Raw genomic sequence first — 18,438 nt, forward strand, 5'->3', positions numbered from 1 at the left:
TGCGATCAGTCTAAATCTCACCACCAATAGCCAGTAAAGATGAAAACGAGAAACAAGAAGAGGGGCAGCAATAAGCCGCCGCTCACTTGGGGTGGGTTAGAGATGGAGGATCAGGCAAAGAAAGTTTCAAGAAGAAGCAGCCTGCCGGCTCTTCTGGTCGAGCCACCTCCTGTTGTCCGAAGTTCGGCCGCTCACGCAAGAGTTAGCGACGACGACGATGCCCCAGCTCCCTCTCGCGCCGTTCCCGCCCCGCATAGGTTCGCGCCGGCAAGACACCGGGTTTTCGATTCAGGCTATAGGGTTGTTTCCGGGGAAAGATATGCCCTGAGGGAACGCTTAGATATTGTTGTAGAAATACAACCGTTCGGGTTCCCGGGAGCCAAAGCTCTTTTCAGGGATCTTGGGGTTCAATACGGGAAACGTAGAGACGATGAATGGCATCAGGAAATCGAACGAGCTGTTCTACATCAGACGTGGGGCCGAGAAGAGGGCAATGAGAAACCGAATTTGTTGCTATGGGTATATCGCTGGTTAATTCTTCATGCATATACTCTAAGGAGCATAGAGATAATGGTATGCTGCATCATTGCCGTCAAACTATGGATGTTGTAATATATTATCCGCTGGCAAATTTTCTAACTTATATACTACCTCCAATTTAGACGACGCCATTAGCCCCGAATGACGGTTGCCCCCAGGTTAAAATCGATGGCGTCAACCACCCAGACCTCAATATCGTACAGAACCGCTATCACAATTCTGCCAAAACGACATTCCATGTGAAGATTATGTTGAGGCAAAGCCTCGTTTTGTTCCTTGTCATTTCATATTTGATATACAAGGAGGGATTAGATGTACGCACCTCACAGAAATCGCTGAAGGAGGTGGCGGAAGTGGTATTAAAGATAACGTTGGCGATTCTTGCCGGCTTGGGAGCCATTTACGGTTTCCTAGCAGGGGTGATGTAGAGGCACGGTCCGCTTCTAGTTCGCCGAGGCTGGTCGATATAAATCCCATCAAAAAACGGTCTAGCCGTTGTGTAAATCCTTAACAGAAAGGAAGGAGAGACGGTGCAGGTTGAATTTGTCTCGAAAATTGAGTTTAAATTTGGCAGATAGGACATTGAGACGGCTCGAAGTGGTAGAGAATTGAGTCTATAAATGGCTGTGAAGAATGATGATATATTATGCCATTCTAAAATTTTCATTTTCCCGCATAACAATGCATTATATGTCCATAAATCTCTGACCTTAATTAAGAGCCTTACGCAACGGTGTATACATGATGTACAAGAGAAATATCACGCGGAATACCTTCCGGGTCTGGGTACGAGACAAGCGGAATATAGTAATCGAGATTTGGTTGCGTACTCAACTGCGAGTCCTTATAATGGGCCAAGAAATTTAAAGGTATAGAATCAAATTCAGTCTACTCCTACGTCTACTACTTCAGCTTGCTAACTTCCAACAGTAACCCCCGTTCACTTGCGTACACATTCTAACTACCACCCACAGTCGACCGCAACACAACTACCTCACAATCCAACACCCTCGCCAAAACATTGGCTTTATTCGAACAAAGCCTCTCTAACAAGTCCAGACTGGTGGTCCTGGGACTTCATAACGGTCGGGTTGAACCTGAATTCAACATTAGCGAAACTGTTCTAAAATTTAAATTGAACAGAATATGAGAAAGGAGACTATGCATACCCAGTTGTCGTGAACATTCAAAAACAAGCCAGGCTCATCAGTTCTGTAAGCACCTGGGAATTGGGCAAAAGGCCATGGAGCACCGGTCCCGAGTCCGTTGGTAACCCTCAATTGTGCGCATGCACCAAAGAACTCGTGTTGGCCCTCCATGAAAGCGATATGGATGGCAATGTGTTCAACACGGAGGAGGTATTCGCCAGATGGGATGCACTTGGGGACCTGGATGTGAACTTCGCTTGCGTCTGTTGTTATGTTAGAATTTGATTAATTCGTTTTTTTTATTAACTTGTGTGAAGTAGATGGAACATACTGTAGTGTGGCCACTTGAAGGTCTCGATTGGGGCCGGGGTGGTTCCGATATAAGGGGTGGTTTGGTTGATTTTGAACCAAATGGGCCCGCTGCCATCCATAGTACTAGCGGTTTTACCGGTTGGAGCACGAGCCATATACCAAACGAGTGGACCTTCGTGAATGATTCTTCCGTCGACGGTGAAACCGACGGTATCACCGGCTTTGACAGTGAGAGTACCAGGGTCTGGAATATTCTCATCTTCGAAGCAGCGAAGAGTGGTAGAATTCAGGTCAAAGAGAGGGAAGTGAGAGATGTGGTTAAAAGTGCGGCGGATGTAAGTGTAATCAGGAAACTTTGCGCCCTTGTAAAGAAGATTGGGAAAGGTATCTATTAATTGTTAGTGAATAGTCCCGCGGGTGACTGGAATATGGAAAGAAAATACAGTGTCCCATAGCGGTAGGGAGAACGGTTGCAAATGCAACGATGAGACCGAGTGGTGCGAGCATTTTGATTGTGGACTTAGTAAAGTCTATTGTTTGAATTGCGAGTGCAGTTGCTTAAATAGTAAATACTATGTGAATGTAGCTGTAGAGAATCTTGCTATTGGAATTGGTTGTCTTGCTTGCTGGATTGATTTCTGTGATTGAGAGGGAATCGAGTGGTCTTTTATACATCATTATTTCCGCCGTTGTAGCAAGACACGAAAGCATTCTCAGACTGGTGATCAAAATCAACTAATCTAGATCGTATAGAAACTTCAGACAAATTCTCGTAAATGCAAGTCTAACATCACATCAACAGCTCGTATACGAGTTGCTTACGCGGACGGGGGGTCATTCAGCTCAGAATTCCACATACGCTTGTAACATGCCGTATTGCCCGCCCGGTGCACGTATCCAAACTACCTCGTGACTGAACAGTGAACTTCTGAAGATATCATACATAAGGAATATAATTTAAAACCCACACTATAACTGATAGTACGCTGGGGTTTATCCCAGTATTCATACTGAATCATAATATAGAAATGTCTCACACTTGTTTTTGAAAAGGTTGGTATCGGAATCCCGGTGTTAACGTTAGGTGCAGACAATAGAAACGGCTGGTTGAAATAGTACGCACGTGGTAAACCAATAACATCGCTGGTAAACTTACTAACCCTGAACTGGTTTCACGACATAAATATACATCGATATTAGCATACATTCTATAACCAGAACATGAAACAAAATTGTCAGTATTTCAAGATATATGCTTACTCATGACGGTCAATGTCGACTGCCCGGGAGGACGTAAGCACACTATGGTTTTACTAGTATGAACTGGTCATCAGAAATAGCAAACAGTTTTCATGACTGTGGGTGGCTGCATCTCAGCGAGACTGTGTATTTTAAAATTTCGATCGGTATTGTGGATTCAAACCCTACTCAATATTAGTTTCCCAATTAGTAGGTACAGCATCCCGCTCACATGGGTAATTACAATTATTTTCTAGATTCTAAAGGGAAGCATAGACAAGTGACAAGACTAGCGCCGGGCACAGACCCCATGTTCAACTCGTATACATTTTAATTAGAAGTCTTTTGCCGTTATGGGAATCTGATCTGTATTTACTTTACCCTTCCCAATTCGTGGAGACAAAAATCCGGAAATAACTTATCAACCAAATGACTTTACCTAATTCTACCAAACCTGATGTAGAATGGGGGCCAGTATATCTATTCCTTGTTTTAATTTTGCCACGAGGAGGCTCCATAAACTCGTGAAATCGTACCGGGAGCTGCAACGTCGATCCGGCAGCATGCATATGGCAAGGATGTAGGGATCTAGGGAGCCCATCCATGTCGAGACTATAAATTCCATACAAAATTTAGAAGACCCGTTTACCGACTGACCCCACTTTTACACGAATGGGATGCCGTTTTAATATAACCCAGATAGATCCGGTTTTAGCACAATTCGGCGGTACAAGAGAACATTCTCAATAGACTTGCAGCAGGGTATGGCGACGCGAGTTACGAGTTTTGTTCTTCGCAACGGCATGATCTATACCAAACACAGACGTTTCAAAGGACTTAAGATTTGATTGGATTTAATCAATCACGTATGTACATTGCACTAGTACAATCAAAGAAGAGGGCCATATGACAGCACCGGCTTACAAAACATGTCACAGTGTATAAACGGGCCAAGGAGCCGCAACAACTAATCAAGAATCTACGGCAAGATATTTTTTCGGAGTATACGAGTGGGGGGATCGGGAGACAGGGATTGGCATAGTCAGCACAACTACGAGATCCACATAAATTTAGAATGTATCCAGTTCCGTCATCCGTCGGACTTGCAACACCCCCACATCGGAATTCTGAATATTGCATATGCACATGCAATGCGAACTGTTGCACAAGATGAGCCGGGACCTTTTAGATGAAATTCTCGTACTCAACAATATTATCGCCATAACGACTAGTACTAAGGAACACGTAGATATTCTATATACCTTGAAGTGCCTGATGGGATTGGAGCACCACAGTGGCTACACTATGCTGCAATAGCTTAGTTCATTTTCACTAGCCTAACTTGAACGAATTTTGGCGGTGGATCTCTTAATATCGGGGCCGGGTAGGCTAGTTGGCGAGGGAGCGGGACGAAGCGGATATGGCAACTCAGCGACAATACCACTCGTGTCGTTTGGAATATACCCGAACGCTACCTACAGTCCGGAAAGAGATCGGAATATCAATATTCCATGGTGGTCAGCACTGATGCTAAAAGGCTCGTGCGTAGACCAAAATAATATGCAATAACCCGTCTACATCACATCTTTACGAATTCACGCTCGAAATGAGCCTTGCGGAAATCGATCATGATCATGAATTCGTATCCCCCACCAACAAACAGCGAATTGAAAGTCTTAGTGCGAATATAGCATCTAATAGCTATATTAAGCTTATAAGTCGAACTTCTTAAGTTTCACCCTTCGTAATAATTCATCATACGACGCTCTCGGACCTACAACTCAGAATATTCAACATTCTAGTAAAATAATCGACCAATAAGTTCAGTCCATAAACGAAACCACCCCCAAATATCGACTACCGGGTGGATTATACGAGATAACGACAAGGTAACCTTATGATCGACGCATGGATCAGTTTTCCGGAACGCTCTATCCGGGTCCTCTTTTCGATTGTTTTGGGCTCCTCCCAGGGGCTCCCGGCCTCGTAACTGTGTTATCCTTGGAGCCGGTGGCCACGAGAAAAGAACGTTGGTTGGCTGGAGAAAGCTTGGCGCCTTGCAAATTTGGGGGTGGCTGTGGTAATACGGGCTCGCACTGGGAGATTCAGATTTGCCGATGCACAATATCAACTAAAAGACGAAAACAAGGCTAGGAATCCAGCTTTGGGAGAGTATTAAACTAAACAGAAATTGAGAACAGGCAATTTATATGTGAGTACAGTTGATGCCGCCAGCGCTGCGCGCCGAACGTGATTTCCTCTGGCGCAGGTGAGAAAGTATCAGCCTCGTAGAAAGTGACCACAATCCAAATTGCCAACAGGTCAACACGTCGATTCATCGTCTAGCGCTTTGCTGTAGTTTCGAAGCCAGGCGCCGAATCAGAAAGCCCGTCAGCTGCGATTCTTCTAGCTTGTATGAATTTCTGGCCCATATGATGATGGCTACTACTTGATTTGAACTGGCACGCCACATGAAAACTAAGTGTATATATACAATGATAATAGTAGCCCCGATCTCTTGTTAATTGGAAAGGGGGGGTTTCGTTGGAGACCATGGTGTCAGAGGGCTAAAAGCGGTCTGAATGAGGTCCGGTTGTGTAGGCCAGCTGTAGAGAATCCAAAATTAGGTCGAAATCTGAACGTTAACTAAAGCGGTGAAACGAAGCTACATCTCGATTCCCAAGTAGATATAGTGAATGCCTTGAGCTCAATCTGGGCTAATCAAAGAAACTCAAGACATCTCCAATTAACTACCATTCGTCTTGCAATCAGGCCTTTCCAGATTTGATGTCCGTTTTTGGCTGGCGTTGTGCGACCTCAAAATGACACGCAACACAAAGAGTTCGGACAAAGAATGCGCGGCGTTCCGCCGAGTGGAAGTAGTTTTGTCGCATATCCAATAATAACTCGTCTTAGCTTATAAAGGAAAATACCGTAATAATTAGGGATAATTTATTTCTTGTGAACTAATGGTAATATCTCTTATAACCTTTTGGGCAGACGTGCTCGCAAGTTTGTATCTACGGCGACGTACATGCAGCCAATTGGTTTCTGCATATCATGATGTTATTAATTGAGCAACGTCGACTTGTATTCTCCCTGAATAAAAAGAACAGGTAATTTGATAGCTCCTACTTAGTAAGAAGATCGAGCTTCAAAGTCGTTTCTAGATATATCGATACCCACTGTTGTCCCAACTCTTTGAAAAGTCCCCTAACCACGATCACGAAGATTGAATTTAATTTGAAGAATGCCCAAATTTGTTCCTAAGTTCAGAGCACTATGGCTCTCCAGTCTGGCATGAAATTTTCACATAACGTTTTGTTTTCGGTGAACTTTTAATGTTTGGCCCTACAGTTTCGTTATGAGACTGGCTTGGCCTTCCAAGGTATATATACTAATTCTATAACTAGACCACACAGAGCACAAGTTGTTTATCGCCGAGACTAGCTTGTAGCTCTACTTGAGTATTGAATGATTGCAGCACATCGAATGCGGCTGAGTTCTGAGTTGTTCAACGCACCACCGTGTTCGTCCCTCGGATATTCATGATTGGTTAGATCGATCTGAGGTGCTTCGTGTGGTCTCCCTGAAGGCTGCTGCAAATCGAATATTCAAGAGAGCGAATATAAGTTCTAAAGATCCAAGAGAGCCTAATTTTTCGGCGGCGATATAGATAAGTATATTTTAAATTTATTTGACTTATCCTTGGTAAAACCTCCGATTCTAGAAATATCCAGGCCGAGGTTCCGAGGGAATCAAGCGCCATGGAGGCGATTACAGGAGTGGTACAATACTTGGAGTACATTGATATTTAAACCCAACCACTGCCAGCACCACCAAAGAAGTCTTGCGTTGAGCCTATCGCGAGGCTACGCTGTGCGGGCTGTCCAGTGCTGGATACTTGTCGTCAACATGGATACTGCGCCTCCGCGAGAAGCACCTGGCAAACATGCAGAGTTTTTCATGGAGAAAAATACACGATGCAGAGAGCCTCGAGCCAACCCCATAAATGGGAGGCTGGGTAGCCGGGCAGCAGTGCTGAAAAACTTCCCTGAAAGGGCGTTTGATAGCTACGACTCCGTCACTTCTTTCGTGGCATGAACATCGTAATTTTCTTATTTTTTTTAGGGCTACCTGATCAGCTGAGGAAAAAGCCGGCTATACTTGAGCTACTAAATATCAGTTCAGTCACAGAAGCCTAACTACCCTGAGATGAACGGAAAAAGAGCTTTGGACGAGAACCAAAATGAGGGGGACTCGTCTCACCTCCCGAGGCGGCAGAAAACAAGGCACTACCTGGAAGACAGAGTTTATGAATCCGAAAAAGACTTATCGGCTGTAGAGCGCGACCGTTACACTATTGCCTGGGTCTGTGCCCTCTACACGGAGCTAGCGGCGGCTCAGGCCATGCTGGACGAGATTCACGATGCTGTCGCGACCGACCCCAACGACAGCAACACATACATACTTGGAAGCATTGGGCGGCATAACGTTGTCATTGCATGCTTGCCAGACACGCAATACGGAACTAACAACGCGGCGAATGTATTGACAAACCTAGTTCGAACTTTCAAATTCATTCGTTTGGGCTTGATGGTGGGGATTGGGGGCGGGGTACCAAGTACAGTAGACATTCGACTAGGCGATATTGTCGTTGGAACTAGGGTGATGCAGTATGACTTGGGCAAAATCGTTGAGGACGGAGAAATTCAGCGGACGGCAATAGCAAAGATTCCTCATTCATCAGCCGGAACTGTTATATCCACTTTGAGAGCCAAACATACTCTAGGCCAAAGCCGCATCCCTTCTATTTTACGGGAGAAACTGGGGGAGCACCCTAACTACGGCCGCCCGGACTTACCAGACCGTCTGTTTACCGCAAACTCTCAGCATATATCTTCAACGGCTAGCTGTGACGAATGTGACGAGTCGAAGCTAGTCACCCGAGTAGCACGGCTAGATTTCAACCCTGTAGTTCATTACGGTGTCATTGCTTCCGGAAACAAAGTGATAAAAAGCGGAACCATACGAGACAACATCGCAGGAGAACTAGACGCCATTTGTTTTGAGATGGAGGCGGCTGGGTTAATGGATATCTTGCCCTGCCTCCCAATCCGAGGTATCTGCGACTATTCAGATGCCCATAAAAATAAAGGTTGGCAAACTTACGCCGCAGCGACGGCGGCAGCCTACGCAAGAGAGTTCCTGGAGGTACTCCCAGCTATAGAAATGCCGAAGAGATTCTTAAGCGCTGTGAACAGTGGTTAGTAGAGCAAAAACTCCGCAATTTCTATGTCCTCTTTCCAAATCCTCTAATGGAGAAATTAGACCAGGATTTGTCGCACGATCGTCGACAAGAGATATTGGATTCACTCAAATACGATGAAATCAACTCTAGAAAAACGGATATTAGATCTGCTCACGACAAAACATGTCGCTGGTTTTTGAAACATCCAGACTATAAAGACTGGCTCGATCCAGCACGACAGTCAGATCATTGCGGCTTTCTATGGATCCGTGGTAAGCCAGGCGCTGGGAAGTCAACAATCATGAAGTTTATCTACGGGAAGACAAGACAAGCGGCCCGCAAGGCAGTTGTCGCTTCTTTCTTCTTCCACGCTCGAGGAGGGATATTGGAAAAGTCCATATCGGGAATGTATCGATCGTTGCTGTTGCAACTACTCGAGGGTTACCCCGATCTTCAGACTGTCCTTGACGATACCGATCTTATCCCAAAAAATCAGAACGGATGTCCTCCTTTGAATGTGCTCAAGGACCTTTTTACGAATGCAGTTTCTAGTCTTGGCGAGTGTCCGTTTACGTGCTTCATCGATGCCCTCGACGAGTGCGACGAACAAGAAGTCAGGACAATGGTACAAGATATCGAAGATCTGGCGGAAAGATCTACAACAATGGGCACCCCGCTTCGGATTTGTTTTTCGAGTCGGCATTATCCATACATAGATATCGATAGAGGAATCAAACTCACTTTGGAAAGCCAGTCAGGACACTCTCAAGATTTGGAAAGCTATGTTAGAAACCGTCTTAGAATGGGCAAGGGTGTGATGGCTGAAGAACTACGCGCCCAAATTCTCCAGAAAGCCGCTGGAGTTTTTCTATGGGTAGTTCTAGTTGTCGATATCCTCAACAAGGAAAACTCACGAGGCCGACTCGCTATACAAAAGCGACTTTCAGAACTTCCCGGTGACTTAAGCGCATTGTTTAAGGATATGCTTAAGAGGGATAGCGAAAATATGGAGGAGCTACTGCTCTGTATCATTTGGATCTTGTACGCAAAACAGCCCTTGAGCCCTGGCGAGTACTACCACGCACTTTGGTCGGGGCTATCTCTAAAGAACTTAGTCGACAAGGATATCCCGGTCGTTACCCTACCCGATGCCAAAGATATTATCAGCAATTGTGTTACGAGTTCTTCGAAGGGACTTGCTGAAATAACAAAATCAAATCGCCCGACTGTTCAATTTATCCACGAATCCGTGAGAGATTTTCTGATCAAAGATAGAGGCCTCCAGGAACTTTGGCCAGACCACAGTGCTGATCTGGAAAGCCTAAGTCATGAGAGGCTTAAAGAATCCTGCAATGCATACATGAGCCATCGCTCGGCGGTTACAACAGAGATAGAAAGGGAAAGCGCAACTCATCCGATAAAAATTTCGATCAACTACCCGTTTTTAGAGTATGCTAGTCAGAATATACTATTCCACGCTAATAGTGCGGCAAGGGCCGTTCCTCAAGATAATTTTCTGCTGGCCTTTAATTCCGCAGTCCCAGACTGGATTGATACCCTAAATATATTCGAAAAGTTTAAAACCCGGCAATACAAAAGAAGAACCGGTCTGCTTTACATCCTTGCAGAGAAAAACTTGGCAAACCTCATCCGAATTCATCCGGATAGGTACTCCTGCTTCAAAGTGGAAAGGGAACGCTACGGGCCACCCCTCCTTGCCGCACTAGCTCTTGGAAGTCATGAAGCAGTCCAAGTACTTTTAGAAGCCCAGGCGCAAGTTTCGTCGGGGTCAGAGCTCCACGAGCTGTGCCACCTATACTCGCAACAGAATCACGAACGAATTGCCTTGGGTCGGAGTTTCGAGTTTTCAAGGAAGAAAGGAATCTTCGCCCATTTGCTGGAAACCGGTGATGAGATACTTCCCCTATTTTCCATCTACTCCGTTCAAAAAGGCCAGCCCGACCTTGATAATCGCCTTGGTTTATCACCCCTGTCACATGCAGCAAGATTAGGGAACGAGAAATGTGTTGGGTTACTACTCGAAAAAGATGTCGATACCAGTTGGAAGCCTGCTAATGGCATGTCGCCGCTACACCACGCTACCAGTCAAGACAACGAAGTAGTATTCAGACTCTTGTATGAGAAAAGCTCGGGAGTTCGCTTGCCTCATTACGATGATGATGGAGATTATATAATTCCCCCAGGGGGATATAACGCTATTGACTCGAAGGACCACGAAGGTCGAACGCCGTTATCGCATGCAGTTAGCAACGGAAACGAAGCAATAGTTCTAGCTTTGCTTGAGAGAAATGTCAATGTTGACTCTTTGGACAATCAGAAAATGACACCATTATCCCATGCAGTAAAAGCGGGACATGAAGTCGTGGTACGGTTACTGCTTGAAAAAAGTGCCATTGTTGACTCTCCGGATCAATGGGGTAAGACGCCATTATTTTATGCAGTAGAAGCGGGACATGAAGCCGTCGTACGGTTATTGCTTGAAAAAGGTGTCAATATTAACCATGTTAGACCGGGAATGGGAACGGCATTACATCAGGCCATCGGTTCAAAGCAAGAACAAATGGTACGATTCCTACTCGAAAACAACATTGATAGCAGTATAAGAAACACATTTGGGAATACAGCATTACATAGAGCAGCAATTTTAGGAGACGAAGTAATATTCAAATTGGTCCTAGATAAATCTGCCGATGTAGATCCCAGAGGCCATCATGGATCCACGCCACTGTCGCTAGCAGCTAGCGAGGGTCATTTGAAGATATTCCAGCAGCTACTAGCTACCGGGCGGGTTGATGCGGATCGAAATGACAACAACGGAGAAACGCCACTATTCAAAGCCGCCAAGGGAGGACATCAGGAATTAGTCAAGGTTTTAGTGTCGATAAATTATGTCAACCCAAATTTGCGAAACAACCGTGGGGATACACCGCTTGCAGCAGCGTGCAGTGGCAACAACACTACGAGCGTTGTCCAGCAGCTCCTAGCCACAGAGCGCGTTGACCCAGATTCAACAGACAACTTTCAAAATACGCCCTTGTTAAAAGCAAGCAGAGAAGGTCGAGAGGCGATTGTCCAACAATTACTCGCTACCGGTCGAGTAAATACAAACTCTAAGAACCGGGATGGAAATACACCATTGATGCTAGCGGTTATAGGTGGCTATCCAAAAGTCGTTGAGCAACTACTTGCTCCGAGCTCTGTAGAGGCAGACAGTCAAAATAATAATAGCCAGACACCGCTGTTATTAGCGGTCCTACATGGGAACGAAACAATAGTTAGGCAACTGCTTGGTACGGGGCGTGTTGATACGGAATCTGCAAGCAATACGGGACGTACGCCATTATCTGTAGCCATCGAACGAGATGGGGGGTCGCCAACAGCAACGGTGATTTTGCAGCTTCTCCGTGATTACCGCCGAGATAAATATTCACTTTAATATGGGCCCAATAATAATAAACGAATTAAGTCAACTCAATTTCAAAAGTTGGCAGCATCACTTATCTCGTAAACCAGAAGTAATTGCTGCTGCGAGCATCATAACCCGCCTCCATTCTATCTACCAATAAAGCTATTATTAACTATTTTCCAGCTGCATTTTACCTATTACCTAAATCTTTTGATTTGTTGAACAGTCAGTATCCTAAACCAAAATTAGAATATTAGTATACCACTGGAAATCAACAGCTCCGGTATTTTGTTAAGTCATAGGTACACATTCTGGCCGCTGGGAACTTTCAGAAAGCAAATTCTTCAAAAGCGGAAACTTACACAAGCCCGAACCGCCTACTCCGATCTGGTGAGATATATCTGCGTCGCATTAAATAACAATTTTTGGAGAAGAGCTCTCCACAGAAAAATGAATACACTAATATAAAATTTATCGTGCCTTAAGGACTCCTTAAATTAGGGACTCAAAACCAAAATCTATAATTGTAACTCTGCTATAATAGGTAATTAGAATTTAACAATACAAATATTGCTCGATGCCATCCAGACATATATACCGTATAAATTGTTTCATGTTCGGGAAGCCTTCATACCCTTCAAATCACGCTCAAAGGTGGCCATTACCCCAAAAACAATATTGAAATGCTTAAGTCCCAGCGTCTCGCCATTAGTATCAGCAATACTCAACGCGGTCCTGATCGCATTCTTGATCTGTCTTCCGTTCAAATCCACAGCCGAAAGTTCCTTATAATCCTCCTCAACAATACTCGTCTCCCTTTTATCCATCCTAGTAATAAAGTTTCTCCAGATTTGCTCACGTGCGTCGGTATCGAGCTTGCTGTAGCGAAGCGCAACATGGATTCGCGATTGAAACGCATCGTCAAAAGTCGATACGCGATTTGTGGTCAAGAAGAGGATCCCTTGATAATATTCGACAAGGCGAAGGAATATGCTAACGAGAGCATTTCGTTCAATGTCATGAACCGATCGCTCCTCGAGATAAACATCTGCTTCATCTAGCAGGAGGACCGCCTTCCATCTTTGAGCCAAATCTAGAATACGTCGCAAACTCTTTTCCAAACTAGATACGTTTGTCCCAAGACTACCCGCGGAAATGGTGTACAGTGGGGATTTTGTGTATTCTGCAACAGTTTCCGCTGTCATGGTCTTCCCAAGACCAGGGGGTCCGTGAAGAACAGAGATGAGACCTTTACCCTTGCCTTCGATAAAATCATCAAATTGGCTCTTTTCGTTGATATGAGATTCCACAAGACCGCGGATCAGCTGTTTAGTTTCAGCCGGAAGCACGAGCTTGGAAAAGATCTCTGGATTCCATTCGATGTCTTGGATGTCATCAATGAAAACTTCCAGCCAGATCTTATGGTCATCAAGAGTGAATGCCGGAATAAGAGCCGTGCAAATCAATTTCTCATCGTCAGTCAGCTCAAGAAGCTCCGTGGATTCTGGTTTATCGATCGGATTTCCGTCTTCGTCGTGATACTTGTCTTCCGTTTCATCTTCAACAGCTGACCGTTTGAGTGCGGACAGGTATTTGCTTCCTCCGTAAGATAGGGAGTCGACCATAACCCGGGTATTAATCGAAGATCCGCACGGGACAGGGCCATTGTACTTCTTGCAGTGGTAACCTTGAAGTCCGACAAATTTTGTTCCTCTATCGATCAATCGCTTTACAAGAGCCTCTTTCTTTGGATGTTTTTCAAGTGGGAAAACTTGAAGTTCAAGTATTTTTCTGCTGCCTCTGAACTCTGGGATCGTGAAGTCCATGGATGATTCGCCGAACATAGTACCGTCGTAGTCGATGTAGGTACCGTAAAGTTGCGCCCATTTGGAGGAGCAGCTACTTTGGTATTGAAAAGAATTAAGCTTTAGGACCCGAGACTTCTTATTAATTGTCGTGTAAATATAGCTTCCTGGCTGGAACAAAGTCCATAGACTAAATAGCTGTTAGTATATATATATATATATATAGGGTAACACCGAAGGTAGTCATAGTCATTACTTACTATTCATAAGTGATCAATCCAACATCTGTCCAGTAGCTAACCTTCTTGTTGTATGGTGCCCATTCGTTATTCAAAAACTTCATCAAAACACTTAGATGGTGTCCGAGTTCGGTTCCTTTCCCTTCCTCTTCCTCAGCCAACGCATTTAACTTGTCGCTGAAAATATGAAGTTCGTTCAACGGGAAGTTCAAAATTGGGGTTTGGACCGAAAATGAGATATCGGGGTAGCCAATTACAATCTTTTCCAAAGCCTTCTTAACTGGATCGGATTTGATCTCAAGGATTCTACCGGAGGTGTATTTGGAATTCTGTTCTATACACCGAAATGTATAGTTACCGAACTCCTCACTTTCTCCTTCCTCGGCCCTCTGCCTTTTGGCGGCTGGACCTTTCCCAAGCTCATAAAGTTTTGTACGATGAGAATAAAACCCATCTTTATCTTCTGGGTCTTCGTAATCCCGCCTCTCGAGCAGAATCACATCGTTGATGGTTTCTGGGGAGCCATTGGTCTCAGAGCTATCTCCGTTGATTTGCATATTGATAATGCGATAATATGGTATGATAAAGACGAAAGTATAATATAGAAGGGTTTCAAAAAGTGTTTAACAGTGTAGAAGCTTTGTTGTATTCTTAAAACTAATGGTAGAAGATGCGAATGTGATTGTTATTGTGAATGATATCTTCAAAACTTCGTGCGTTCGACGTCTAGATATAGACCGCCTTCAGATCCTTCAACACATATGATTCTAGGCCCAACGCCTCAGGCATTTTGAGTCATTGGAAAATTAAAGAACCTTTGTCACAATTGTACAATCGACGTGGCGTGCATTCTAACTAGCGTATGGTACTAGTATACTGTGCGTGCAGCTGTGGGAACTATGTATGTTTCGTACTCATGTGATTGCGCGTCAACATTCGAAAAAAAATGGGATGTTTGCGGCCGATTGGTTGAAATTTGGACGCGGTTCCACAGATAAGCACTATTTAATGACTGTATTCAGCACTAAATGGAACAAAAAGTTGGGTCCGCCAAAATCGGGCCTGGGGTAGATTAGTCCAAGCTTCCGCAAGCCGTTAGTCTCAACACATCTTTCCGGCGTGCATATTTTGACTCATTCGCTCATTCACGGTATCAGATCGGAAGTTCTAGTTGGATCGCAGGAAGAAACTTTCTCGCAATTCTGAGAATTAAAGCCCCCATTGACAGATCCTTCACAGATGTTGCATTGGCCCCAAGAACTTCAGCGTTTCCGTCCGGGATGTTCAGAGGCGCCAAGAAAATCAAAAAAACGCAACATATACAACACAAGCAATGCTGCGGACAATGTCGAGCCGATCCGGTGCCAAGCCCTACGTTACACAAAGGATGGTGTTTGAAGCTAGTTTAAGTTTAAGAAGCAGGCGCCTGACATCACGCGCACCCAGCATTCTGAATGCCGTCATTGTGAGACTGCACGTGAAACTACCCATTCTCGGAATTGAATGGGCTTTCACACATAGCTGACATGGTGAAAGATTTGGATTTCCCACGAATATAATAGTTCCTAGATATAAATTTCTCAAGCTTCGAATCGATAACCGGTTGATAACGGCTAGTTGCATTTGAGTAAAAGACGCATCACTAGATAATCTAGGACTATATACTTTGTCTTGTACTCAAGCTAGTTTATTAATTCTAGGTATTCTTATATATATATAAGTAGTTCACGCAGCTGCTGAAATGATCACAAAGTTGAATCGATTTTGAAATCGGATAACCCGTCAGATAACCAAAATATCCCATGGTGAAAAAAGATTGTGCTTAGACGATATTCCTAGCCAACCTCATTCCCAGATTTTACATAGGGAGGATTGTTCTATGTGATACCGACGGCTTGTGGTGTGCCGCGATCGCAACACGCCTTCTGAAAGATAATCCTCGGCCACCTGGGTATAGACTGCCGAAGACAATAATCGTTAAGGGTATGGATATTGCCCAGAATATCCAAAAATCCCTTGAGACTTTATCGTCCCCTGGTGGTGAAAATGAAAAGAAAGACGTACTGAAGACAGCCTAGAATAATCCAATTTACCTATAAGATACTACCCAAGAGTTAAGGAATAATTTCAAGAGCTTACCGAGACGAACGACGGAGGCAAGAATAACATCGTAACTGCGGCGATTTTTACCATGGTGTTACTATCGTTCCTAGCAGCCTCCCCAATTTTGGCTTGTACTTGGCTGTCGAGCTGGGCGACAATACTGAAAGCCTAATGAGTAAAGTTAGTAAGAGGAAGCCAAAGCGGTAACCTCAAAGGTAAGAAACTCACTAGAGTGATCTCGCTTCTTATCCGGGCTTCATTCGCCCTCGCACGAGCCTCCAAGCTTCTCACTATGGATAATTGGAAATCTAGGTACACCCCAATTTTTTTCGCACAACGCTTTGCTACCGCCACACTCTCGGGAGCATCTATATTCACTGCTGCTTCATTTGAGTATCGTTCACTTTCGAAGATTCTCTTTCGCGAGCAGATGCTATCGAGAGTTTGAATTGCGACCCCTAGAATCTCCGTTTTATGAAGCGCATGCCGAAGGATCTCATGGAGGGAGTTGAACGTGTTACGAGACGCTTCCATATCGCTATCGTTGGAATCGATAGCGTTGGTCACTGCATGCTTTCCATCGCGGCGGCCCTATCCAATTCAATCAGAGAGAATCCTCACTAACATAATAATCTAGAATGCGGGGTTAGTCCCATACCTGTTCAAGAGCCTTAACCAGATCTCGAAGATTCCAAACAGCTTGGTCGTAACATGCAAGTATTGGCCCGATAAGGAACTGATGCGACCAGTATGGATTTTCTAGTGCAGCTTCATTCTTAACGTTTTCACAGTTTGATTTTAATTCGTTCCGGATACTATGAGCAGGGCTGTCGCGCGCATCGAGGAATATTATTGTGTGTTGATCGGGCGCTGTCCAAGTTGTTATGATGGCGATTTTGTACCAGGCATAACCGGCTGGCTTTTTGCCATCTTGTGGAGGTGGGTCTGGAGGTACGTATTCAGCACCTTCTTTCTTTTTGGGTGGTGGTGGGAAAGGGTATTTTATCTCGAAATGGAACCAGGTAACTGGGTTCAATTCATAAAAGATATTGGTTTAGTTGAGTCTGGATTAGAAGTATACCGCATGTTACGGCAAAAATTGAAAATTATAAGAATAGGGTGGTATACCATGAGACTCAATAGTAGAGTCATCCGAGGAAAATATATCTTCCGACCCGAAATAGCCTTGGAGCCGTTTGCAGACCTTGGTCCAGATATATTCAGGAACCGAGTATCGCCGGAAAAGCTTCTCTCGTAGGATGGGGTTTTCGTCAAGGTTTTCCCTCGATGTAAAACTTTATACAGCAAACATCAGCAATAATCCTAGAGGCCGACCGTATAAACTTGATGGCGATGAAAATGGGTACAAACATCAGTGTCAGTTTTTCAGTGCTGTGTCTCTTGGAAAGAATTAGCGTATTGTTACTCGGTTTCTTTTTAAGACGTGGGACTGAGATACCTGCAATAGATCTTGCAGCCTTTTCTGCGACGGGTTTACTATGATCGATTATATTAGTGTTGCCTTTGGGACAGGGGTTGGGATAAGAAGTGATGGCTGCGGGGTGACATACTATCTTCGACAATGTTTACTATCGACATTCTGAAAACCTTAACAAAGATGATACTTAAAAAAGGATAGTAATGTCCTGTCAGGCTATAGGAAGCAACTTGAGGATCTGGTGTGCCCGCCCGTCGTGAAGACCATAATTTTTTCGCCGACTGGGCCAGGAGGAAAAGATCAATTGAACCATCTGCTCTCTTTCACATGAGGAGAAGATCGTATTTATGAGGGCGGGGCACCAAATCCGACAGCCGACCTTTTTCACATCGCCACGATTCACGAATCCGAGTGTAACCTCAATTATCTAAGCGCCTGCGACTTGCGCGTCCAGAAGAGAGAGAGAAAATCTCGGGGCGGACAAGGAAACACAGCCCTGCATCATGCGATTGCGTACTGATATCTCCAGATAGTAAACTGATATCCAAGAAAATGCTTAGTTCTTTGGGGAGCCGCAGAAGGATCTTGTGGTCCGTCGCCAATCCAGCCTTGGAGTTCGCCACGTCACATCAGCGCTTTTCGCTGCACGGCTACGGTGTTTCAGCCGCTTCGCAGGTTTTTCTATGGCTCGAAGTGCCCGGGCCTGGATATTCAACATTGATGCCCGACCGACATGCAACGAACAGTTTTCCGTAAGGGTGCTTTCAAAAAATACTCACGAAACAATAAGCTGGGGAAGGCTGGTTATGTTTTCTCGAGGTTTATTAACCCTTGATAGTGTTGGTGTCAAATCCAGGCTTGCAGTTCATTGCATTGAGAAGTTTTCGTGATACCACGAAGACATCTAGCCTCGAATCCGAAGACGTGTTGTTGGGT

At 44.6% G+C, this 18,438-nt stretch overlaps 5 protein-coding genes across 5 annotated transcripts; 2 read left to right on the plus strand and 3 right to left on the minus strand.

The window, feature by feature from the left end:
* Positions 1 to 39: 39 nt before the first annotated feature.
* On the plus strand, positions 40 to 968 carry AOL_s00210g200 (uncharacterized protein; the record flags this gene model as incomplete). The annotated part of the gene is made up of 2 exons (XM_011129002.1): positions 40 to 519; positions 663 to 968. The coding sequence occupies 2 exons, from the start codon at positions 40 to 42 to the stop codon at positions 966 to 968; spliced, it is 786 nt and encodes a 261-aa protein (XP_011127304.1).
* Positions 969 to 1,586: 618 nt separating this feature from the next.
* Positions 1,587 to 2,507, minus strand: AOL_s00210g201 (uncharacterized protein; the record flags this gene model as incomplete). The annotated part of the gene is made up of 4 exons (XM_011129003.1): positions 1,587 to 1,637; positions 1,710 to 1,951; positions 2,020 to 2,388; positions 2,444 to 2,507. 4 exons carry the CDS (start codon positions 2,505 to 2,507, stop codon positions 1,587 to 1,589), a joined length of 726 nt encoding a protein of 241 aa, XP_011127305.1.
* Positions 2,508 to 7,454: 4,947 nt separating this feature from the next.
* On the plus strand, positions 7,455 to 11,947 carry AOL_s00210g202 (uncharacterized protein; the record flags this gene model as incomplete). Its single annotated transcript, XM_011129004.1, has 2 exons — positions 7,455 to 8,505; positions 8,571 to 11,947. 2 exons carry the CDS (start codon positions 7,455 to 7,457, stop codon positions 11,945 to 11,947), a joined length of 4,428 nt encoding a protein of 1,475 aa, XP_011127306.1.
* A 581-nt stretch (positions 11,948 to 12,528) lies between these two features.
* Positions 12,529 to 14,518, minus strand: AOL_s00210g203 (uncharacterized protein; the record flags this gene model as incomplete). The annotated part of the gene is made up of 2 exons (XM_011129005.1): positions 12,529 to 13,912; positions 13,983 to 14,518. 2 exons carry the CDS (start codon positions 14,516 to 14,518, stop codon positions 12,529 to 12,531), a joined length of 1,920 nt encoding a protein of 639 aa, XP_011127307.1.
* A 1,301-nt stretch (positions 14,519 to 15,819) lies between these two features.
* Positions 15,820 to 17,663, minus strand: AOL_s00210g204 (uncharacterized protein; the record flags this gene model as incomplete). The annotated part of the gene is made up of 8 exons (XM_011129006.1): positions 15,820 to 16,035; positions 16,101 to 16,232; positions 16,293 to 16,655; positions 16,723 to 17,090; positions 17,193 to 17,359; positions 17,436 to 17,464; positions 17,524 to 17,561; positions 17,636 to 17,663. 8 exons carry the CDS (start codon positions 17,661 to 17,663, stop codon positions 15,820 to 15,822), a joined length of 1,341 nt encoding a protein of 446 aa, XP_011127308.1.
* Between the last annotated feature and the right edge of the window lie 775 nt (positions 17,664 to 18,438).

This window comes from Orbilia oligospora (genome assembly GCF_000225545.1).
Source record: "Orbilia oligospora ATCC 24927 unplaced genomic scaffold scaffold00210, whole genome shotgun sequence".
In the NCBI taxonomy this organism is placed as follows: domain Eukaryota; kingdom Fungi; phylum Ascomycota; class Orbiliomycetes; order Orbiliales; family Orbiliaceae; genus Orbilia; species Orbilia oligospora.